The 25,825-nt window shown below is 42.5% G+C and overlaps 1 protein-coding gene across 1 annotated transcript in view; it reads left to right on the forward strand.

Moving 5' to 3' along the window:
- The window catches only part of COL24A1 (collagen type XXIV alpha 1 chain), a 979,161-nt gene that overhangs the window by 208,281 nt on the left and 745,055 nt on the right, over positions 1-25,825 (forward strand). Inside the window, exon 4 of the mRNA XM_078645481.1 lies at positions 13,181-13,234. Within this exon, the coding sequence (XP_078501607.1) occupies positions 13,181-13,234 (54 nt within the window). The remainder of the gene's footprint in view (positions 1-13,180; positions 13,235-25,825) is intronic.

Consider the following 25,825-nt stretch of genomic DNA (forward strand, 5'->3'; position numbering starts at 1 on the left):
GTAAAACCCTTTGATACATCTGGCCCTATGCCTTTGGAATGAAACTCTTCAGTCCCCTTACATTACTCCAAATAACCGTACACTGCCATAATTGCAAAAGGAAACTTTACTATACTTGGCAAGATGGCCGCTGGTGGGGAGTCCTAGTGAGGAGCTCCGGGGCTAGGGATCTCCAAGTCTGGATTAAATCCCTGAACAACCCCTAATCACGACCCAGGACCAAGCGGAACCATTGCTAGATGTTTTGAGCTAACTTATAGCTAAAACGAACACAGAAAACGCAAGACGCAGGAAAGAATCCGGTACCTGGTCAGTGGACAAGGCTGACTCCCCTCTACGGACTCCTCGGACGACGGACCCTTCATGATGCAGACCATCAGATGCGGAGCGGTCATGGAGAATCCACAACGGACATTCCCTCGGATGTGAGCGGGTCTGAGGACTCTGAGGAATAATCGGCGGCGGCTCCGGTGCCTGTGAACACAGACTGACCATCGCGGAGGGCGGAGCGGGGAGACCTCAGTGACCGACAAGAAAGGTATGATCGTTCACACCCCCAGGGCGGCCCCACCAGCTGGTAACTCCCTGAGACCGCAACTCCCCGAGTACAGGCATAGGGAAAAAAACGGGGGATACTGCAACAGAGGAGGAATGAGAAGCGGCTCGCCTGTCCTTGAAATGGCGGCCGCATAGGACTTCTATACTCACGCTACCCAATTGAACCCGCCAATCACCAACCTGGAGGCACAGACATTGAAATAGGACTGGCGGCTTGAGCCAGGGAAGGAAGACATCCCTGACCCTACCGAACCGACAAGGAAAAAAGTGAGAAGGGACCAACTAATGTAATAAGTGAAATAGGACTGGCGTCTTGAGCAAGAGAAAGGAGACTTCCCAGAACCCACCTAATCGACAAAAAACTGATAAAGGACCAAGAGAAGCAAGAGAAAGGAGACTTCCCAGAACCCACCCAATCGATAAAGAAAACTGATAAGGACCTACCAAGTTAAGGAGTGGAAAGAGAGAAGGGACTAAGAAAAGTAAAAAGGAACTAAACAACTTCAAGAGGAAAAGAGAGAAAATCCTCCCCCTCTCAGGAATTATCAGGGGCAGACTCGGCTGACATCTTGCACTGGTTACTTATCTCCAGACAACTCGCTTTCACAATTAGGGATAGTCAATTAATTAATTAATTACTATTGAGGGCACCATAATTACAAAGGACTGATTAGAATAAGATAACATAACTAATAAGGATTAATTAATCAGAGGATCCAATATGAAACAGTAGTTTGGAAGTCACTTTCAACTTCTATATCTTCCACGTCTACAAAAGTATAATAATAAGAGCAAACTAAACCACAAAGAAACTATACCTACCACCTCGAAACCATAGTACTGAGTTACTTGATTTCTATATCCTCCAGGATACACTAGCTGGGAACTACTCAGTACAAAATAGTCAATAGGGAACTACTCAGTACAAAATAGTCAATAGGCCTCTGCAGACCTCAACGTGAAGCGGAAATGGATGGAAGATACCTAGGATCGACTGGGTCCAATGCAAAAAGCATAGAATACCCTTCAACTCTATCCAAAAATGCTGCCAAAAAATTCAAACACAATACTTTGAGAAAACACCCGGACATGCTGTTCTCTGACCCATACTTTGATAGAGTCAAAGGCACCAAGATGAATGACCTTATATTCTACACAGAAAAAACAGCTAAATGGCGCAACGCCCTTACAAAAATGCTGTTCACTAAAACTATAAAAAACATACCATATGGCACAAAAATAACGACCTCATTAACTAAAAGAAGTAAGACAGAATTATGCATTACTATGTATAAAACGGGAATAGTGCTGATACAAGCAACCAACAGAGAACTCGAGAAATTTGAGACAACTTTCCAAAACTTAAAGAAATACATAGAAGGACCAAGCTACCAACAAAACATGACACTACCAGATGTCACACTTGAAAACAACGACTCCAATACTAGAGACACCAGTCAAACGGACAGCCAGAACAACCAAACCTCTAACACCGGAGATTTAACCGAAAACGCGATGGTAATACCAGAGAATGAGATAGAAAGGATAGCGATATCTACTAACCTTGGAAACAAAGAGAATAACCAGGCCCCAAGGAAAGAACAACTCGGACCGCACAACTCCACCGCGCTTGAAGAATGTACCCCAGCTCCAAACGAGTCCCTCTATGAAGTTAACGGAATAAACAAGGTAGATGATATCGACCTTCCCCATCCTCCCTCGAATGCGAGACCTGAGTCCCATAGAGCCCTATTCACAAAAACACCCCTTACATCCCATAACATAGGAATTAATGGGGACACCTCTAATAGAGCCAGAAATCTCAACCAAACTAAGGACACTAAGAAAAGATCTGTGGCAATGAGAACACATCATTCACGGAGAAGAGCAAATTGCAATACCCATCCAGCCAGATGTATCTCACATAAGAAATCATCCCGAACACAGAAAGAAGTCAAGGAGCTCCAGAAACTCGTAGGAAACCTGGCACAAAACTCGATGAAAATCTCACAGACAATTGGAAAAATTTGGGAGATGGTGATAAGTACACACACCAAGGTCTCACACATCCAGAATCTGGTACTCAGACCCAACAGACCTAACAGGACCAAGCCCTTGTCAAATGATGAAGCTCTGGCCTTACTCCGATCTTATGAACAAACTGCCCTTGGTAGGGAGGAGAATATCAAAACAGTACCTATTGACTCTAATAGAACGTCCAGAAAGAATGACAGGAAAGCAATTCACCAAAACTTACAACATATTCAGCTAACCACATCCGAATCTGATAATGGAAAACTCGTTAAATCACAGAAACCCCTGAAGTGCCTACTACTTAACTGTCGTTCGGCAACTAAACATGCATCAGACATAGCTGCCCTCATCATTAACAAGGAAATTGACCTGGCCATCCTCACGGAAACATGGCTCAATGAATCATCATCTCCTACCATGGATCTCTTAATACCACCACAATATAACATCGTCAGGTTAGACAGACCAAGGAATGTGGGAGGAGGCATAGCTTGCATTCACCGTTCAGAGACTGAGGTCTGCCAATTCCAATCTGACCCCCTAGAATCCTGTGAATACCTTGGTATTAATGTGAGAACACCAAATAATCAAAGTTGCAACTTGCATGCATTCTACCACCCACCAGGAGAGAACGCAAAGTTCACAGAGCAACTGATAGAGATCATAACGACCAACTCTAACTCGGATGCCAATAACATATTCCTAGGCGACCTTAACCTACACTGGGACGACGGCAATGACAAACTGGTTAACTCGCTTAAAGACTTCCTCAGTGAGCTAAAACTTACACAAGCATGCAACCAACCCACTCACTCACAAGGAGCGACCTTAGACTGGATTATTTCAAGAAATAAAGAGGCATCAATCCTCGGTATAGACCCATGTGATTGGTCTGACCATCACATCATAACATTCGCGATACCTACAATGAAAAAGGGCAGGACCATGCAACCACGCAAGCTCAAGAAACTGATCCGAGACACAAAAGAGGCTAATATTGAACTACTGGTTGAAAGGTGTGAGAAAGACCTGAAGCCACCCAACAATAAGCAAAATGTCAATGAGCTGACGGACCACTACATAACCTCGATCGGTAATATCGTCAATGACACCATGCCCCAAAAACTGAAAAAAAGTCTCAGAGAAGCCAAAAAATCCTTGGTTTAATGAGTCACTGAACGAGGACAGGCGCAAACTGAGAATGGCCGAAAGGAAATGGAGACAACATCCCTCCTCCCCTGAGCTGAAAGCCCTCAGAAAAACAAGAAGCGAATACAACAAAAAGATAATCAACTCCAAAAAAGAATTTATCAGAGCTGAACTGGACAATGCCAGAAACAGACCACGAAAACTCTTCGAGATTTTAAAACAACAGTCAAATAAACTAGCCAAAACGGTTCAAGAGAACACAAAAACTCCCATAAGCTGCGAGGAATTCTCCTCATTTTTCACGGAAAAATCCAAACTGCTAGAAGTTGAACTCACAAATGCAGCAGCTAACCTTATGACCCTCCCTCCACCAAAAATGAGGCCAATGCGTCAACAGAGGGTCTCCAAACAAAAAATAAGGCAAACTGGGACACATTTGAATTATACGACCAGGGAAAGATCGCCAAAACGCTGGCGGAAATTAGACCGAACAACCACTATCAAGACCCTCTACCGGGAAAGTGTGTAAGAGAAATCAGCCACACTCTAGTTCCAATCTGGACTGAGATAATAAATGCCTCACTTGCACAAGGGACCCTCCCTGACTGCCTAAAAACAGGGCAGGTAGTGCCCATCATCAAAAAACCGACAGCTGATGCAACAGACCCAAATAACTATCGACCAGTAACCAACATCCCTCTACTGGCCAAACTCATTGAGAAATGTGTGCAGGGCCAACTAAGTCAACACATCGCTAAGTTGTCGCTACTAGATGATTGCCAGTCAGGACTCAGAACAGGGCACAGTACGGAAACTGCGATCCTGCATATTGTCGATGACGCCCTACAAGCCCTAGACCGAAATCAAACATGCCTACTGATCCTTCTAGACCTGTCATCAGTATTTGACACGGTAAAGCACGAAGCACTAATGACCAGGCTACAAGACAGGATGGGTTTGTCCGGAAACGTGCTGAAATGGTTCAATTCTTTCCTACAGAACAGGACTCAGCGATTCCTGGTTAACCAAGCAATCTCTTCCCAGAGCCCCAATACAATCGGGGTCCCACAAGGCTCAACGTTATCCCCTGATCTATTCAACTTGTATGTAGAACCTCTCACGGAGATCCTTCAAAAATCACAGATATCCTATCATATGTATGCAGACGACACGCAAATATACATAAAGATCGCCTCCCTTGAGGACATTGACCGAATAAACAAGACACTAAAGAGAGCTTTGCGATGGTTAACAATGAACCATCTGAAACTAAACGCCCAGAAAACAGAATTCCTGCTAATCTCACCGACAAGGAGCCAATCTGAAGCTAAGGAATGGACTAAATTGGTGACGGCGCTAAATTGCACCCCGACCCTAGTTAATTCAGCCAAATCACTAGGAATTACGCTAGATGAAAACCTCGACATGAAAGAACATATCAACTCAATGGCCAAGAGCGCCCGCTTCCACTTGAATTACTTAAGAAAACTGAAACCCTTTATCTCAGAGACGGATCTAAAACTGGCTATCCAATCACTAGTTATCTCGAGGATCGAATACGGCTGCACCACATTAGCTGGCCTACCGAAAACATCCACAGCACCACTAAAAGCCTGCCTCAACGCAGCGGCTAGACTCATTACGGGAACGAAGAAATTCGATCACATATCTCCTCACCTGAAAGCACTAAACTGGCTACCTTACGAGGCCAGAATTCAAATGAAGATGGCCTGTATTACACATAAAGCGGTTCACTACAACATGCCTAGATACCTAGCCAAGAAACTTAAGCTATCAGGAGGTAACAGACCAACTAGAAGCGCAAAAGAGTTACTATTGCGACCAGCCTTTTTCCACAAGATAAAGACCTACAACAGAGCATTCTCCGGAGCTGCCCCCAGAATCTGGAACTCACTCCCTCCAAGCATCAGGAAGATTCAAAATACAGTAACATTCAAACGAGAACTGAAGAGCCACTTGATGAGTAAATACCCTACATAGAGAAACCTACGGATTACTGGGATGACCATTATTGCTACCAGAGGGTTGTCCTCTTCATAAAAATTGGAAGATCAATATCTGATAATTGACTGTTTTCCATGTTCAAGCCGGGACTAGACACGTTACTGCTACCTCATATACTTGTGAACTTATAACTATATCTCACAGACATAATCTATATAACCGCTACCTCACCTTATTTATTTATCCGTATTATCCTTGATATGCACTGGAATGCCTTATAACCCTACCTCACCGAGCTTGGATTGTCACCATGACACAAGCTAAGCCTTGTTCGCCACCTAATGCTAATTGCACAGACATTAGGAATTTATATATCTAATCAAGTCCATACAGTATATTGCCTTCTACCTCATATCTATGTTGTTGTTATTACTGCTATTATAATATCTATCTGTAATTCTTTCCTTGTTAAGCGCTCTGATACCCACGGGTCTTGTCCGCGCTATACAAAACACTATAAATAAATAAAATAATTAAAATACTATTTAATTGTAAATATTAAGTTAACATTCGATTCACATCTATAACCAAACTTTGCTCAATTGAAGTGACCCATTGCTATGTTAAAGTTTTATTAAGAATTAAGTGAAACATATAGGTGTACATTAATAGATGACCCTGCAGATTCTGATTCCACCATACATTGCAGTTGTACCTGGATAAAGATTTAGTCTTCTGAGCTCAAAAATGTTGTTAGTTTCAGCAGCAGTCGAGGAACATCTAGAATTATTCCAAATGAACCATGATGGGATGGTGGCCTAAACCAATCATCATCACTTCCTAGTCTTTTCCATATCAGATGTTCAAACTATTTAAAGCATTTCATAGAGTTCAGTAAGGAGCATGAGTTTACCTTTATATTGGAGCACTCCCCCTCATGTCCACACCCTGACAGCAAGCATGCTGAAACATCTTTGGCTAGCGTAGATGCACAGCTGTGTTCTGACAGCTGGCAAGAGACCAATTTCATATCCTGGAAGGCATTAAACTTTACATTCATGTATTTAATTCACAAAAATATGAAAAAGAAGGAATCATTTACATGCCCATAATTTGTCACTCAGCTAGAAAGGTGTATGTAGTCATCACCAGGAGCTGAACTGCTAACGGGCAAAATTTGGCATTGAATGATCACGGTCTTTTGCAAGTCAACATTGTTTATTATTTTATGTTTCTTAGTTATTTCTTCAGTGCACTCAAAATAATGTTTAGCACTGACAGTTTTTTTTGCAAAATGCATATATCTATATTTTAATACTGGGAATCACAGGCAAGATATTATTAATTTTATAAGTAGTTTATCTGTTATCCCTGGCACTATCTACTGAGCACTAATGACGCAGAGGTTACGGAGCTCAAGAAGTTTAAATGTCTGCCCAGTGAATGCATGTTCAGGTTTGCAAGGATTAGTAAAACTGATGGCATCAAAAAAATATTTTTCATCTCTACATTGCCTGTTTTCCTCTAGCTATGCCCTCCCTGCCCTATTGTTTATTTTCCAAAATTTGGCAAAAACAAATACATTCTTCCTACCAACCTAATTTTTCCTCTCTTACTCCTGGTTTGCTGCTTTGGTGTGTCCATCTTTTAAACTGGTTGTTTCAATACCAGTTTGGACGCAGTTAGATTCGGCTTGTTATTGAAAGAGTGGGGGACCCCGATCCTGTGAAGTTTCTCTTCTGGCGGAAGTGCCACCGAGGACTGGATGGGTCTGTCCGGTTTGGCCAGCACAATGTATTTCCTGTGTCTCTGCCCACATGGCTCAGCTAAGCACCCATGCCCAGAGCCTGGAAAGCCTCTCTAAATGGGAAACCGAAACCTGGAACACCAGCCTGAACTTAAAACTTTATTTTGTCACACTTACTGAATGTGCAAGTTCTCCTTTCTAACCAAACACTGCACAAGGATAAATAGTTTTCAAAAAGCGCATCAGCATTACAATTTATTAAGAGGTTTGGAGTGTCAAAAGAACTATGTGTGAGCAGATGGTCAAAGTTTCAGATTGGGCATGTCCAATGGTATGCCATGCTTTTGATGTTGACAAAGTAAACACCATTAAATTGGATAACATATTAAATCTTGTTACTTCATTGATGTGGTGCCTTTCCGGCAGTGATTGAGTGCTTTACGCAATCAGAATCACATGCTTTATCTTTCTAGTTTCTGCTTGTCTTCCATCAGCATTGTCACATAAATGACTTTTTTAGGATAGCTGAAAGAGCTATATAGTAATGGGATGGTTTAGGGATGTGATGCTGTATAACACTTGATCTTGAGAGACTAGAACCAGACAAGCACAACTAAACTAGAGGAATTTGAAAAAAAGTTGTATTATGTCTTCCTTTACCCTTTGTCTGAGGCACATGAAACATGGAAGCCACACGAGGCCTTCTTCCCAAAAAGGGTCGTGAGGCGAGTAGTTACAATTAGGAAGTGAGTAAAACATTTAGGGAAGTGACCGTTATGATATTCATGAGGACGCCTTTGCAATAGATCATTTGTAATGCTTTTATCAAACTGTAGTTATGTATATATGGAGGATTTCCCTGCAAGACAAAATCCACCCTAAACTTGTAATTCTGTTGCCATAGTCTGCTTTAAGACCCAATGCCGACATCACACACATTGATATCATATTTTTATTAGGCCTGGGCAGAGTTCTGCTACGCGGAACTCCGCGAAGCACAAAAAAAACTCCACAGCGCTATGCGGGCCTCCTCAAGCGGCGGAGTGCGTTGGATAAATGCTGTTCGCTGTGATTTTCAGTGCCAGGTGCTTGTCTGCACTGTGCAATCATCAAGAATGGCACCACGCACAGCGCAACTGGGCACTGCTTCCTTTCTGCCACTCGAGTAAATTTTTACTCGGGCATCAGCTTTCTCAATGCGAGCAGTCTGTTTCTCAACGCGAGCAGTCGCGAGCATACGTGACCACTCACAATCTGAAATCTGACGCCTGCGTTGAGAAATCTCGCCAGGAGGCTGATTTTCCACGCTCGCGCTCATCAACTTGATGTTGACGAACGCGAGCAAGGGAAAAAACTCCGCCTGCATTGGAACTCTACAAGCTCAGCGCAAAGCGGAGTGTGGAACTCTCCGCAAACTCCACGAGCTGAGCGGAGTTCACCGCCCAGACTTAATTTTTATGCCCTAAATGCAGTTTCCAGCTCTATCCACACATGCAGTTTATAGAAAGGGCATGAGAAAAGACAGAGCTATCGAAACACTGATGTTTTAATCTGACCTTGGTTCATAAAAAATGAGGAAAGAAAGAGCCGTACAAATTAGCTGGAAATATGAACCATCCTATTTGACTGTCAGCTGGTTAACAAATGGAAGCCTGGGGCCTGGAAGCAACTGTGTGAGCCAAAGAGGGGATACAGACTTGCCTAGACTAGAATCAAATAATGTACATTCAAGAGAGGGAGATTAAAGCTGTTCCAGCTAGATAAGAAACTGAACAGGCTGAGCAAGAATGAGGTGCAATGTTAACACTCAGTCACCCGAATATAGAGACAGCAATGGCATAAGCAACAGTGCTGTCTCATAGAAATGTAAAACTAATTTAGAGATTGGGAGACTACTCTCAGGTCCTTTAGGTTCAGCAGAGGGCTGCCATATGCATTATTGTGGAGTGTTTCTACATAGGTACATTTGCCATGATTTTAGACTTCTTCCTCTATTGCTAAAGGCAATGTTACGAGTGCTTCCCATTTCTGCATTGCTCATTCACCTACCCTTTCCAACTGTACTTTTTCTTCTTCAGGGCGTACTTTTATATTTTGTTTTTAATAAATAAAACATTAAACCAGCTTATTGTCAGTCTGCACAAAGGGGTGTCAGAAAATAATACACTGTACTATAAACAATGTAAAGTCGAATTCTCAACAATAAACACTTTTTGGGCACCCAGAATCAAGATATGTGACACTATGCCTGCATTTCAAATATATGATTGTGGACAAATATTGGGGATTTTCTATAATAGTAATATTAGGGAGTTGGATTGGGAAAAGGGGTATTCTCAAAAGAGGGACAGGAAGGGTGCCATCAGGATGATGGTAACACTCAACAAATAATAAGCATGTGGCGGTTTTCAATCGTTCTTCATAATTGTCACACCCAAACTGCACACTAAATATTAGCTCCAATATAGGCTGGAGTAATAATCCAAACAATTTGTAAAAACACTCAAGTAACTTGATGTTCACTTTGGGTTTAAATAAATGGATTTGTCTATTTGTAGTGGTGAACATTTAAAAAGAAATGTTCATGGTGTCTGTGCATCTGTCAGCTGGCAGACTGTGGAAACTCCTCAAGTGCAAAGTGAGAGATACACTGAGAGCACACAGTTTTACAGATGTAGCTGCATAGATCTAGGAATTTTTATGAATCCCAATAAAGTAATATAATTACAAAAGTCCTTCTTGTAAATCAGACTGTTAGTTGTTGATGTAATTATGAACCCCAGATAATCTAACAAATCAGAATTTACAAATCAGAATAACGCAGTCCGTAAATAGCTTACCTTAGGTGTGCATTGAACCTAAGTGCAAAGGCTAGACTGTTTTTTTGTTTCATGCTAGCAATACCTTCAAACAATTAAAAGTAAACATATGTTACATTTTCCATTTCGTTCACATAATTTCCACAATTTCATGTTAAGCAAATTATGTGAAAAGTCGGAAATTACATTAGCTCAAAATTTCACTCACCATTAGTCATACCTGGGCAGCGCATGTGCTGCTCTGCGAGGCATGCTGTATTGCAGTATGGACTTGATGATCCACCCACTTTACACCCAAAAATGTCATTGACTTGTGTCATTTTCCTAGCTTCTGATTAGTTAATAGGCTTGTTAGTCCCTCCTTAGTACTGTCTTGTCTTCAATTGTAACCTCCCATGAGAACTGGCCCTTTTACTTCTGTTGTTACATGGTATGTCTTATTTAGTCTGTAAACACTATTTTGCTTAATGAGTTTCTCCTACTGCAGGCACAACATGCTTTTCTGCAACATTCAGGGCACCATGCCCACTTTCACTCTCCAAGCAGCCAGGGACAATGGCAGCCGCTTCTTTGAAATGAAATAGGTCTCGCACTTGCAAGAGTTCGAGCTATTGGCATTGTAAATGACAATGCTTTTTATTTAGGTGTAATTATCAAATCAGATAAATAAAAGGCATTGTCATTTACAATGCCACTAGCTTAAACTCTCGCAAATGCGAGACCTATTGCATTGCAAATGCTTGTTTTTGCTGTAAGGGACTAGAGACTGGAGTTGCAAGCAGTGGTTACAATAATTTGGAGCAATTTTTTAGTTAAATGTATGCACTTAAAAAAAACTTCCATAAAACAGACACATTGCTGCGCCCTACGTGAACACACTCACACCTTCATTATAAGGCCCCTTATGCCTTGTTGAGATCCAGCACAGCACATCTCCCAACATCCTTGCAGTGAGGAACCTCCTCACAGCCTCCTCAGAACCTCCTCATACCCTTGGGGACAGCCTTCTATGCATTTTGCTATCAGACCCACCTTCACATCAGTGATCTAGTGTGCATTTTGGAAACTGTGGAACCAGGGGGAATGGTTTGTAATCCTGGTCTCCAAATGGGTCTAAGTTGTGCGATTTTAGACGTTGATTTTCTGTCTTTGGTTATCGCTACAAGATTGGAAGACTTTCTAATTAATCTTAGAGTTTATAGAAGTGTGTGATAATAAAACTGGATTGGAACCCAACACATGCTCATTGGATATTATGTCCCTGAATACTGAACACCGTCTTTTGGTTCACTCATCAAAATGTAGTGGGACAGCCAAGATCCTGGGAACAAGTAACAAGTGTAGTTTTGGTTCTTCAGCTTCACCAAACTGTCTGACACCAAACTGTCTGATCTTATGGAGATATGAAGCAAGTTGTATAAATGTTTTTATGGTTGCAAACAGTCCAAATAGCTGTGTACGACCAGCAGAAATGTATTTTGCTATTTAGTAAACCCATTTTAGGAATCAGTAATATTTTAACGGCTTCTAAAATTGGTTTGGACTCCATATCAATTCAGTACTTGGAAGGTCATATTGGGAGTGTCCCTTTCAAAAGTCCAATTGATGTGAGTTTAAGGAAAATGAGCAGATTCAAAATAATAATAATAATAATCATCTTCATTTGAAAAGCTATCAGAGACATGTTGGTCTGCTGACCCTTGCAGATCTTTAACCCTGTGATTGTGTCCAATCGTATCGAGTAGCTATTTGTGACCTACCTCATGAATATTAATTGTGACTTATTCAGATTTGGAATTTGTACATAGTTTGGGTCCCCACAGGTAGGATAAATACTTGTTGCAAATAGTACACCTGACCCTTAGTTAACCCAATGCCTCCGCTCCTTTATCTTTTGCTGAGAAGTTTGAGGCAGGATCACTACCAAATTTGAGTACCAATGATAAGCACAGTTTTAAAATCAGGCATGTTTAGAATGTTATTTTTTATGGATAAAATGGAACTGAATCACCACAGGACATTTGCATTATTGAGTACCTGGCCAGTGGTGAAAGTCTGGCACTACTCCTCCCTGCTGACCCTCCATTCTGAGTTAATTAGCAGGAGCCCGCTTTGTTTACTATTCAATGGCTCAAATTAACCAGGTTGGGGGAGGGTCAAGGTACGAACTGATGTCCATAGTGTTCCCTGCCTACTAACCATGTGAGTCATGTAATGCTTTTTGACTACTATGTTAGGGGTAGAAAGCAATTCAGTGCACCAGCATTCATGCCTTTCTTATGCGGTGATCTCCAAGGGGTTAAATTGCAGGCTGAGATAAATATGATCTATGCCTGAATTCTCCCATTCCGTGTTAGATTCCTGCAAAAGGTTTGGCCTCTTTTAGGAAAAAGGAGAGGTGCACCAGACTCAAGCACATCTGTTTGTTAGCATTCAAACCCGCCTTAGGAGCCTGCCACTCTCTCTGGTCGACCCACGGGTAAATGATGTGCACCCACAGATGCTGAAGCACAGGGCAGTTTCTGCTCATTCAAATTTTTTTGTAAAATTACAAATGTTTAAAAAAAACATGAAAACGTATTTGTGAATTGAGACCTGTGCTTTTCAATTTCATATCCCTCCGGTAGTAACTATGGAGTTACTTGGGCCACATTAGTTATCCCTCTTTAAATGCTCTCTTTTGTTCAGAATACTAATTTTTTAAATGTCAACACTTTTGTGGTAGACACAACACGCGAAAGCAAGCCCTATGCAGTTAGCAATGTGACCATCCTAATGAATGTGCTTAATTTACAACAGGAGCAATTTTTGTTAATTGTTAATTATTCACAGACTGTACAGTCGCCATGCCAGGCATGGAAGTGGAAAGATCTGTCTGTAATTAATCTGCTTCTGTTTGATCTTTTAGGGCCCCTCAGGTCCACCGGGTTTGCCAGGTCCTCCAGGAAAAAGAGGTCCCAGGGTAAGTAGATTTCTGCCTTCCATTTATGACATGATATTTTCTTGTGGCACTGCAAAGAGGATGTGTTTATATTTAATACCAGACCATTATAACTTCCATTCTCTCATTTTTCAGAAATGCTTTAATGTGACCACTTACTTTACAAGTAACCACTTTAACCTACGTTAAGCTGCTTTACTTCTCACCATATTAGTTTACGTGCCTCGCTTCTTGGTTTCAACCTGAAGGATTAGAACCTGGTAAAGTTATGGGCAAAGCAGATATTACACAATTGCTGTATTTAAGATACGGTGCGATCAAATACACAATTAATCAAACTCTCTTTTGGGTTTCAATGTGAAAAAAATACAAACATTAGAGTGACATGATTAGTCGATAAATGTATTTGCAGACTGCATACATGATTTCCTTTTTGAGCACTATATGAAATGCACGTGAATAGCAGTATATTTTTGACTTGTACATCTAACAGTGTCCTTTTGTTGCATAGCTCCTAATGCAACTGTTCACTTAACTTTCCCTAAAAATAAAGATAGCATGGCATCTGCACTCCTATAAGGTAGTTAAGTTTTCATTCACTGTACTAAAATTGACCATGACCAACCCAAGAAGGAAAGCAATTTATCTTTTAGTTTTGTGATTTGTGATTTGGTTGTCAAATCAATGTAAGATTTGTCATTAAAACATCTGAGAGAACTTTCATAACCAACTGTCCAGCTTAACGTCATCTGTAAAACATGTTTTCTGTTACCATACTTGATATTCTCTCGAACCAGATTCAGAAAAATGTGCCAGTCACTTAAATATATTTTGTAGTGTTTTTAAGCGTGTTACCTTGTCTTTGGCCATTTCAGAGTAATGTCAGCCTAGTAGACGCAAGCCCTTGTGACTCATGTAGGGCAACAAACAGCCCAATGGCTTGCAAATTGATTTGGTAATTGTCTGGAGGAAGTGTTGTCTATCATCCTATCATCATAAGCAACCTAAATGGCAATCCATTAGGCCAGGATTAGAAAATCTTCACTGGCTGCCGGTAGCCCAGAGAGCTGCATTCAAAGCCGGCTGCATTATTTTTTTAAAGCATTGCAGGGCAAGGGTCCCAAATTCATAAGGAATTTGGTATGCAAATACATCCCTTCACATAACCTTCGCTCGGCCCACCAAGATCTGCTAATGGTCCCCTTATTTAAGAAAAAACGTCAGGGCGGTAGTTGTTTCCACTACCTTGCCGCCTCCTTATGGAACTCCCTGCCACTGCCTTTAAGACAGTGTGACGGTCTTCTTACCTTCAGACAGTCCTTTAAAACATGGCTTTTTAGACAGGCCTATCCTTAAATAAGTGCGAAATGTACCCTTGCGAAATGTACCTTTAGCGTTATGGTGTGTTCCCCAAAAAAAACTTCGATTGCGCCATGAAGCCCATGGGCGTACGTGCGCTGAATAAATAAAATTTAACATAACATAACATAACATAACATCACACTGGATATGCACATCCCTGAGCAAGAACGTTTTTTATTGTGTAGCCGAATCAAATTGAGTCAAGCTTGAACAAAGAATGACTTTTGATTTTTTTAATGATCCCGTCGAGAGAGTGGGTAGTCTTGCTGGGGAATGCTAGTCTATAAAGAATTGTCTGAAAATTGTAGTTTTCGTGCACTTGCTCAACTCTAGAGGCTATACCCACTGGAATGAGATCTCTTTCTTTCATTGAAACCTATTTTGCAGGTTCCCATGGACTGCTTAGAGAATGGGTTCCTGATGGGTGCATACTATCATGCTTTTACAGTTATTTCTTTCTTTACCTATGACTGCCTTGGGAAAGTTTTGCATGTTTTTCATAGTTAAACGACAGCTGTATTTGAAAGACTAAGGCTCTTTACTCACATTATTTAAGATCCAGGAACATTCGAGTATTCATTTAGTATAACTTTTTTAATGTGCAACTCACGCCAATGAAGTAGTAATGAATAAAAGAGGGGAGTAAGGAGAGGGAGAATAAGGGAGTGCAGAGGGAAGAAAAATGTGAGAGTTAGAGTTCGCAATAACATTTTGAACCAGGTTATCAGAATAATGGAAATGGGTCGGGAGATCATTGGAGAGTTCATAAGGATGCTGAGGATAAAAACGTGATCTTAAATCATGTAACATGCCTAGTATGGACATAATTTGTAAGAACATGCTTTATTCATGATTAGAAATTGATTCATGAAGTTTTGTTTTGAAGGCTGCAAAGTTGTTTAACCCGTTCTGTGCTCGCGTCGGCCATTGGCCCACACAAGCACTACCTTCCAGGTGCTGCGCACGACCAATGGCCGACGCAGCCTCCCACACTGTATCGAACGCCCACACCGCGGCGGAATGTCCGCTGCGGTAAACGGGTTAATAATATGAGTTCTCTGTTTCTTACTCCAGTTTTTTTCTGAACATTTAAAATAGGAGTTGTAGTTGATAGTGCCCCCCTTTCCCTTTTCATCTGTTTCAGCATATATCCCGTTGACCTCGTGGCAGTGTTGTATTTAGGATCACGGAAGTGTTAATCCAATATCATGCTTCGGTAGTTTTGAGAAAATGTATGTTATATAATTCAATGAGCTCTGATGTATGCTATTCACTTTTGACAGACGATTTGCATTAATGGATGCACAGTTGGTTCTGTAAATTGTGGTAGAAGAGCTTGTCACAATTGCTTTTGTGGTGCTTAGAGAAAGTGTTCTGTTATGAGATTACCCTGCACTGATGTAGTTTATGTTTGATAGTAATTCTTCTCACAGTGGGTTACAAACTAATGTAGGTTTTGATAATATGGTTTAAAATGGCACATTCAATATCCTCTGCAGTCTTTGGACCAAAGTTTTGAGTAGACTTATGTGCATGATGTTGTAACAGTATCTTATTAAGAGGATCAATGTCCTTGCAAGCCTCGCACTATAATTATTTCTTATCATGTGGAAGTAGTTTATTTCTCCCTTGGCTGTTGCGTGTGCAAGCATAGTGAACATGACGCACAAACTTAGTGTTTTGATTTCAGTCAAAAAAGCAGGACATGCCAGACAAATGGAGGGTGATGTTGGTCCTTCTGCCCATCAAAAGTACTTCCAACTTTGCTAAGTTGTGGCAATACTGAGAAAGAACAAGCATGGATGTGTATAGTCTGTGTGCAGAATGATGTATTTTACATCTTTTGAGCAGACTTTAGACCCCCAAGGCCAAAATGCACAAAATGTCTGTGGCTCACATGGAGAGAGTGATTATTTCACATCCACTTCGGATTGTCACCTGCTACCATTTGCTATAGAACACCATGGCCAGGATAGGGAGGCAGTTCCAAGCATATCAGTCTTATGCCAGCTCCCAGCTATAGACCCTTTGAACACTAGCATAAATTCTGTAGCACAGTTGGTGGAGCATGACCAAGATGCAGCCAGGAAAGACTGACTGAATTTCAATGCCCATGCTCCTTATTCTCTTAACTTGGCCACATCAAGGCAAGCTGTATATCAAGGCAACATTTATATTAATCTGGTAAGCCATGAATTTCAACCTCTTGGATACTAAGAGAAAATATTGGTCCTTGGGGTGTGCTTCCACTGAACATCTTGATAATTTCACCTTCCATTTTGAGACAACGTCTTGGTCCTTCCAAGGTCTGTGCTCCTCCCATTAACTCACCTGAAAATATAAAGTATTTTAATGCTTTCCTTATGCAAACCCCTCCTTTTAACACAAATACAAACTTCATAGAGATCTACCTATGTCTTCCATTTAAGGATTACTCATTTTCCCCTTTGTCTGGCTATCATCAACAGTGCAAGTGAAATGTGTGAATTATGACAATGAGGTACTGAGGCAAATGGTAAGAAAGTCCATAGACCAGCTCAGTGCCCTTCTCTGCCAGTCATCTGCTCACCACAAAATGAACCTTCTCAATTCAGTCTTATACAATGTTCTCTCTCCACTATAAAAAAACGCTCTCAAAGCAACCTTCTATGTAGACAACACCCTTCCTTCTTCCATCAGCACATCACTCCAAGGAGAGGTCCACACACCTTCTCCACATTGTCAATGCCTCCCTAAACCAAGCAACACTCTTGGGTGTCCTTCAGATATGCCAGATCCTTCCCCAGCTAAAGAAACTATCACTAGACTCAGTGAAGTTCACCTACTTCTACCCTATTACCTTTTTTCCAATCATCTGGAAATTATAGATAGAGCAGTCGCCTCCCAGCTACAGGAGAAAGATTAATCTTCTACAGGGCGCCTAAGCAGGCATCAGATCATGCTGCATTACAGAGACAGCCACACTCCAACCCGTTGACAATGCCCTCTTCTTCAATGAAAGAAGCATCTCCTATGTCCTGCTCCTACTTGACCTCTGCAGCCTTCAACACAGTCTATCATCCTGTTCTGATCAACTTCCTGAAATTACTCATGGGATTATGGGATTTTCAGTCACTATCCTGAAATGGTTCACATCCTACGTCTTCTCTCTGATGATATCTGGGATCCCTATTCCACTTATCCATAAAAGATCATCACTTTCATTTTATTGGAACCCTCGTCCATAGTTCTCTCTGTGGCATGCTTCATTCTCGAGTTCTCATCCAGTTGTCTAATACTACTGGATAGGCTTGACCCGTGACTACAACGAGGTAAAAGGGGAGCTCTTTCGTTTTTCATTTGCTGGGATTCATTTTTTTGTACAAACAATGATTAAAATAGCATTCCGGTGCCTCAATGTTAATTTTATTCCAAGGCACATTGACTAAATTAAAAACTCACCCACATCTAATGGGTTCGACATGTTTCAGCTGAGTTTTTTTTGCCAAAGTGGTCTCCTGCTTTTTTTTCCAGACTAAAAGGAATCTCTTTTGGTGTGGCTTCTCCAAAGTCCACTGTCAATTCTTTTTCTATTATATTATGTTTAATCAACACACACACTGCGTGTGACATTCGTATCAGCTTAGACTCTCCTTTCTCTTTTTGCCTTTATCCCCCCCGCCCCCGACGCATGGGTGCATTAATTGTGTCCTTCTATTGCTCATGGTTCAGGAGCTACTTTTTCTTTTTGTTTAATCTCTTGACAAGAGTGAGTGTTTTTTTCAGCTCTCTCCCTCACATATTTCTCCCCCTTTTTCCTCTTGCCATTCCTGTTTCCCCCTTCCCACCTTCCCTTGTCATTCTTAGTTCCCTACCACCCTCTTTTTCGTTTTCTTCCTCTGCTGTGCGCTCCCTCTATTGTCAGCTTACTTACCCATCCTCTCTTGGCTGCCCTTATTTGTCAGCTTTCTTCCCATCCCTACACCACCCACCCTCCATTGTCAGCTTGCTGCCCCAACCCCTCCTGTCTGCCCCATATTGGCTTGCTGCTCCAGCCTCTCGTTCCTGCCCTCCTTTGTCTGCTTGCTGCTCCAGCCTCTCGTTCCTGCCCTCCTTTGTCTGCTTGCTGCTCCAGCCTCTCGTTCCTGCCCTCCTTTGTCTGCTTGCTGCCCCAGCCCACCCACCATTTGTTGTCAGCTTTCGGCTCCAGCCCCAGCCACCCTGTTTTGGCAGATTGTTTCCCTAGGCCCTCCAACCTACCCTCGGTTGTCAGATTGCTCTTCCAGTCCTTCTTGGCAGCCTTTGATTGTCAACCTTCTGCCACAGCCTCTCCCACCCACCCACCATTACCTGCTTGCTTACCACTCCTCTCCCACCCTCCATTGTGAGCTTGTTGGCTCATCCCCACCTGCCTGCCCTCCTTTGTCAGCTTGCTGCTTCCCCATCCCTTCCTGACAAACCCTCCATTGTCAGTTTACTGCCCAATATTCTCTCATCCATCTCATTGTCCTCTGTTGTCGGTGTACTTCCAAATTGTCTCTCGCATACCCTTTCCTCCACTCGCTTCCTTCTCTCATGCCCTTCCTCATCAACAACTCACTCCCCTGGTTGTTTTATTTTTTTAATTAAAAAATCTCATTAATTCTGGTCATGTCGTAGAGTTTTAAAACAATTATTTTTAGCTATGCTCCACAGCAGCCACACTTGTGTACAGCATGGCTGAAAGTTCACTGAACATTCTAAAATATATTTTAGGATGTCTAAGCGGTAATATACCATCTCTTATAGACTAATCTTATAAACATCCCATTGAAACTACTAGCATCCAAAATGCAAACCTAGCATTACTTGTAGCATGGAGTGCTATGATTGTTTGTGACAGACAAACATTACGTAAATCCAATGGTGCAGTGCCAATCAAATTGGATAGTTGGTCAGCACATGTAACCAACGTGAAAGACGAGGATAAAAATGTTTCCTTCACCTGAGTGGCATGCATTAGAACATGTGCCACATCCTGACATGTGTACATTAGTATTATGGGAATGGTTATGGAGGTCTTGGTCGCCCACGGGGCTAACCAAGACATGCTCAGATGTTTATAGAATACACAGCTAATAAACTGCGTAAATTAATGGTTTGCAAGCAGAGACTGACGTTGTAGAACCAGTGAAGGTCTTGGAGGGATTTTATCATGTCACCTAATGTTAAAGATTCACATTATCTGAATTCGTGTATTTGCAAATTTGATACTTCCATACAAGGCAGTTGTTTGGCTTAAATCATATATCAATAAAGGGTAGAAAATCTGGTGAAATAACCGAGGATCATGATATATAACAACTGCAAAATGTGTGTAATAGCAAATCTTTTGTACAATACATGCACAATAAGTGTCTCCATCAGAGTATTGGGAATATCATCCTGAGGCACATTAAGCAGTTATGGCCAAACACTGAAGATGACATTTTAGTTAGATCTGGAGTCTCTCCATCTACATAGTGCACTCAAAAGATAACCCACATGGTGGTCTTGACTGCCAAGTGCAGCCTATTGCTCTTTCTGCTCTCATTTCGCTGTAGAAGGTAGGTACACTTATTCCTATCCATGCTTGGAAGTCTCAAGTGTCACAAAAATAAAGATTACATTAGTACACATTTGTTACTCATGCATTACAGACACGCTCCCACAGCGCTGCTGAGACTCTGTTGGAAACGTTTATGTTCCTGTGTTTCCAAACAGGGAGACAGCTCACCTCAGGCCCTTGGGGGTAAGTTACTTCAGGACACAGCACACAGTAAAGTCCTTTAAGCAGGGGGAAACAGCACGCAGCAAAGTCCCTTTAGCCTTTCCTTGGTATAAACAGCAAACTGCATGCCAGCCCCAGAACACACTGCAAGGGTCAGTCCTATCCTTCAGTCTCTTTAGTTGTTTCTTCCTTGGCAAAGGTTCTCTTGACCACGATGTAGCTCCAGTCTTGTTCACACTTGATCAAGCCATTCTGCAAGGTTCAGGGGCTTCAGCTCTCATAATTATACCCCTCAATGGCTTTGAAGTCTTTGTGCTTCATGGGGCACTGAGCCCTGTTCAAACCAGTTCTGGGTGCCTCCCTGCCAGTGACACATTACTTCCTTTGATTAGTGGGGATCTGAATTCTCAATCACTCCACAGGAGATGAGCCAATTGTTTTATAGCAGCAACTCAGGCCTCTTCACCTCCAGGGGCTTCTCCTCCCCCTAAACTCTAGATGCAGGCCAGCCTGTTGCTGTCTCACCTCCTCCACTGGGTCAAGACATTCCCCATATCCTATCGCTTTCAAATCCAGACAATCAATCCATAGCCAGGCAGAGACACACAGAAATGTTAGAGCACAAAACCCATCCACTACTAAAAGAGTGGCTCCTGAACACACACTGCAAAAACCACCTTCATAAAAAGATGTGTTATTACATTGTGAGTTCAGGCATACTAACCTTCACCTTTCCATCTTAAGCCTTTGGAAAGATAGGCTGGAAAACATATTACACAGCCTTCCCATTCTATCCTTTGGGCAAGATGGCCTTTCAACAGTGAAAAAGGAAAATGGAGATTATTTCGCTGTCAGGACGTGGCACACACTTTAGTACATGTCCTACCTTTCACTTGCACGGTACCCTGGACCTACCATAGGGGTGTCTAATGTGCATAGAAAGGGAAGAGTAAAGTATGACAAGTGAGTGCACTTGACAGAACAACATGGCAGTTTAACAAACTGTGCACAGGCCCTGCAATGGCAGGCCTGAGTTCCCTTTTTAAGGCTACTTGTGTGGGTGGCACAATCAGTGCTGCAGGCCCACTAGTTCTCCTGTTCCGCCAGAGAAACCTTTATCATTTTAAAAGAACTACTCAAAGTCCCGGATCCCCCAGAGAAACCTTCAGCTTCCAACACCTCTGGGGATAAATGCCATAAACTGGCAAAATACTTTGACGAGAAAATTCTGAAAATTCTCGCCACCCTACCCCCAGTCGACCCCAGTATCAACGATGAGGATTGCCTCACACCTGACCCAACCTCTAGCCCTTACCCGGACATCCCCGCCATCCACCTAGACACCCTCGGCCCGGTAACCATTGAAGAGGTCTCAGCAATGCTCGCCGCAATCAAAAGTGGTTCCCCCAGCGACCCGGTGCCTTTACGCATCCTCAAAAAAGTGGCTTCCACTATTGTCCCGCCTCTAACTGACCTCATCAATTCTTCTTTACTTCAGGGAAAGGCCCCCCCCCAGCTGGAAAGCGGCTGTGGTCAAGGCCCTTCTAAAAAAAACTCTACTAGACCCTCTGGACCTGGCCAACTACAGGCCAATCTCCCTCCTCCCTGGAATAAGTAAAATCACTGAAAAAATAGTGAATAAAAAGCTCTCCCAGTTTCTGGAGTCTAACAACTTACTCAGGAGCTCACAGACTGGATTTCGCCCAGGTCAGGGCATGGACACTGCCCTCCTGGCTGCAGTGGAGGAGACCAGATGCATTCTGGATGCAGGAGGATCAGTGGCAGTGATCCTCCTGGACCTCAGTGCGGCCTTCGACACTGTCAACCACCGGGTTTTAATCCAGCGTCTCAGAGACATCGGGGTTGAGGGCACTGCCCTGGCTTGGTTCGTGTCATTTATAAACCACCGTTCCTTCCAGGTCTGGGAGAACGACACCCACTCCCCTGCAGTTCCCCTCTAGTGCGGAGGGCTCTTCGCTAAGCCCGACATTATTTAATGTCTACATGTCTCCACTGGAGGAGGTGGTCACCCCGTTCGGAGTGAAAATCATCAGCTACGCTGATGACACCCAGTTGGTGGTGTCCCTATCCCATCCCAACCAAGAACCATCTAATCTCCACAGCTGCCTCTCCAAAATCCAGTGGTGGATGAACAACTCAGCGCTGAAACTCAACGGGTCTAAGACTGAAATTTTGCTTCTTGGCCAAAAAGGGCTCTCCCTTCCCTCTAACATCTGGCCCTCCTGTCTGGGTGAACCCCCGGTCCCCAAAACCGAGATCAAGAGCCTGGGAATCTGGCTAGAGAAAGACCTGTCCTTCAAAACCCAAGTTAAAAAAACTGCTGGGATTTGTTTTGGGCTTCTTAGATCAGTCAGGAAAATCCTCCCCTTGCTCCCTCCCATCTCCCGGAAATTGCTTATCCAAGGCCTTATTCTATCTAGGCTGGATTACAGCAATGCCATCTATCTGGGAGCCCCCAAAGCCACCTTCAACAAATTACAAAGAATTCAGAACGCCGCGGCCCGGCTTCTCACCAACACCCCGGCCAGATCATCGGCCAAACCAGCCTTGAAGCACCTTCACTGGCTGCCAGTAAGAGAAAGAGTTAAATTCAAGGCTCTCTGTCTGGCCCATAAACTCTTACATGACAAAGGCCCCCCCATCCTTAAAAACTATATCACGCCCTACAAAGCCACAAGATCCCTCCGCTCGGACCACGAACACCTCATCACAGTTCACAGAGTGAAAAAGGCCCGCACAGGCAGGTTCTCTGTGAACGCGGCCAGCCTATGGAACACCCTCCCCGGAAACTAAGGATGGAATCAGATCACCTCTGATTCAGGAAACTGCTGAAAACGCACCTCTTCCGCTGATCCCCCTTCTTCCTTTCTCCCTGTCAACCCACCCTCTCGACTGTCTTGGTTTCAGCGCTGGGATGCTTACGGGTTACTATGCGCTCTACAAAACCCTAATAATAACTAGTAGCAGTTGCATTGCCAGCCCTGGCACACATAGTGCACTTTAACCTCTTCGACGCTCATGACGAGCTGAGCTCATCATGAGCCACGGCGCTCCGGTGCTCATGACGAGCTCAGCTCATCATGGCCCGTGGAACGCTCAGGTGCGGGGAGAATTCCCCCGCTGTGCTGAGCGTTCCACTGGAGCCAATGCACCTGTGACGAGCTCATGAGCACCGGAGCGCCGTAGCTCATGACGAGCTGAGCTCGTCATGAGCATGGGGGCGCTGTGCGCACCCCCCTCCCCCCCAGCACAGCGGGGGAATAACCCCCGCAGCGAAGGGGTTAGTAGTAACTTTACTTAGTAAGGCAAACACCAATTATGGACAACCAATTACCATTACACTTTATACTGGGAACAAGGCACTTTGACGCTGTTTAGCAGTGGCAAAGTGTCCAAAACATCTAAGTTGGCAACACTATGTCAGAAAAAAGTTCTAGGGGGAAAGCAAAACGTTTTGGGACTTTAGACAAAAAGGGCCAAGTCCTACAAGCCTCAATTACAAATGTTGGTGTAATCCCACACTGGTAATTTAACAATCAAATTACCAACATTGCAAGCATTGATAATGTGAAGATGCATAAATTAAATTCTAATTACTACCCTTATAGTCTCCTGAGAAATGGGTAATTACCCTAGGAACTGGAACTGGAAATGTCATACCCACGACCCACTTCCCACATTAAAACCCCATTTTAGCCAGCTGAGTCAGGATTAATTTGCACTTATAATGGATACCACAGTATTGTTTTAAAAATATGTTTAGTGGACTTTGAACACATTAGTTAAGTTTTCCTTGAACATTTATGTACTTTAACAAGTCGTTTCTAAATAAGCATACAGTATAGCATATTCTAGCTTACCCCCATGCACTGTAGCAATTGCATTCTCAGCTAAGAGGGTCCAATGGTTCCATGATTTGAGAAATACACATATGTGAGATAAAGGACTCTGTCATTCACTCAAGTCATTAGCTCGAAAAAATGCTTCATCGTTGTTTCTCTAGTACTTTGTTATTCACCCGCACGATAACGTAGACCCAGTCTCATCTGTACATGATTGTTTGTCAATCTCGCTGAGTTGTCTTACCATTAAGGGACTTTGATTCATGCTCAAGTTATTAGACCCCAGAGGATGGAGTGAAGGAAATGCACAATATATTAAAATATAGCTTTTTCAACATACTCACAGAAAGGCTCCTAAAGAACATTTGGAATAATGTGAAGGGTAGGTGCTGTCACAGTTGTTCATATCTACTATAATTGGTAATCTAGAGATTCATGATCATACACTTTTTCACTTTTGCCTATCTCGCATTCACTTCAAAATCTAGGAAAACTCAAGACAATTTTATTGAAATGGAACATTTTCCAACAAGCTTGCAATGGTATGGTATGTTTCTTTTAACAGTGTGTTGTTAGTCATGGGAAATCTAGATCAATAGATGAAGCAATCACAGAAATTAGATACTGCAATCCATGGTGGCATACTTTGTTGTTCAATTGCAAACTTGCTATCATCGCCTTAGTAATTGTGTTCTACCGTAAGACATGCGGTATAGGAACTTCTCATTATCTTCGGCTAAGCTACAGATGGATCATTATCTCAGTTCTTTAATTTCGACTTCTTTAAATTACTTTTCTTTTGGAGGGATTGAGAGAAGCAGCTTATTTTCTGAGAAACGTGGTTCATTAGTACATTAAATGTTTAGTAAATGTGGCCATCACTTTACTGCTTGAAGTCCTTTACTGCTCTGTGCTCTTGGCAGGTAAGAGCTTCTCGGGTGTAAATCAATATTACAAGTTCCCACTCTGATTGCATGTTTAGAGCCTTAGAAGATAACTCCTCGCATCACTGATCATAGAATGAAGAAGTTTCCTGGCAGTGCCATGTGTGAGGGTGTCAACATATAAGAAATATTGGTTTCACATTTATTTCATGATGGTTTCAGCATTAGGGCATTAACTAAATGATCTTACCTTCTGAGGTTCATCATATTTTTGAATAGTACTATCATTTATTTTTGCATCTCTTTGCCCTCCCTCGAATACACCTTGTAGGTATTGTGTATTACTGTGCATAGTTGTAAATTGACTTCACTTAAAGAGTGGTTAACTAGAATTACTTAGTAAATGCTTAGTCAAGCACTTGCAGAAACATTACAAGTTGTGGAAGTGGCCATGAATATAGACCTTTGGAAGAACCGAGAAAATAGTCTAGAGAATCTGAATCCACTCTGTGCATTGTCCTCTAAATTGAATGTGGTCAAAAATGATGATCAGAGCCCACAGCAATGTGGTATTCTATTGTATACTCGTCACCAAGAAATCCCTAATCCCACAGACACGTGGACAGTGATTGGTCGGTGAGCCGGGTATTTGGACTTTTAAAACTCGCTATGCTAGAGGAGGGAAACGTCCACAATGAAAAGACGGTTGTGAGAGGTACGAAGTGGTATTGAGAGCCATTAGAAAGTTGTGTCGGTGTTGGATTTCAACCAAACC

The sequence above is a fragment of the Lissotriton helveticus genome, chromosome 1_1 (genome assembly GCF_964261635.1).
Source record: "Lissotriton helveticus chromosome 1_1, aLisHel1.1, whole genome shotgun sequence".
NCBI lineage: Eukaryota > Metazoa > Chordata > Amphibia > Caudata > Salamandridae > Lissotriton > Lissotriton helveticus.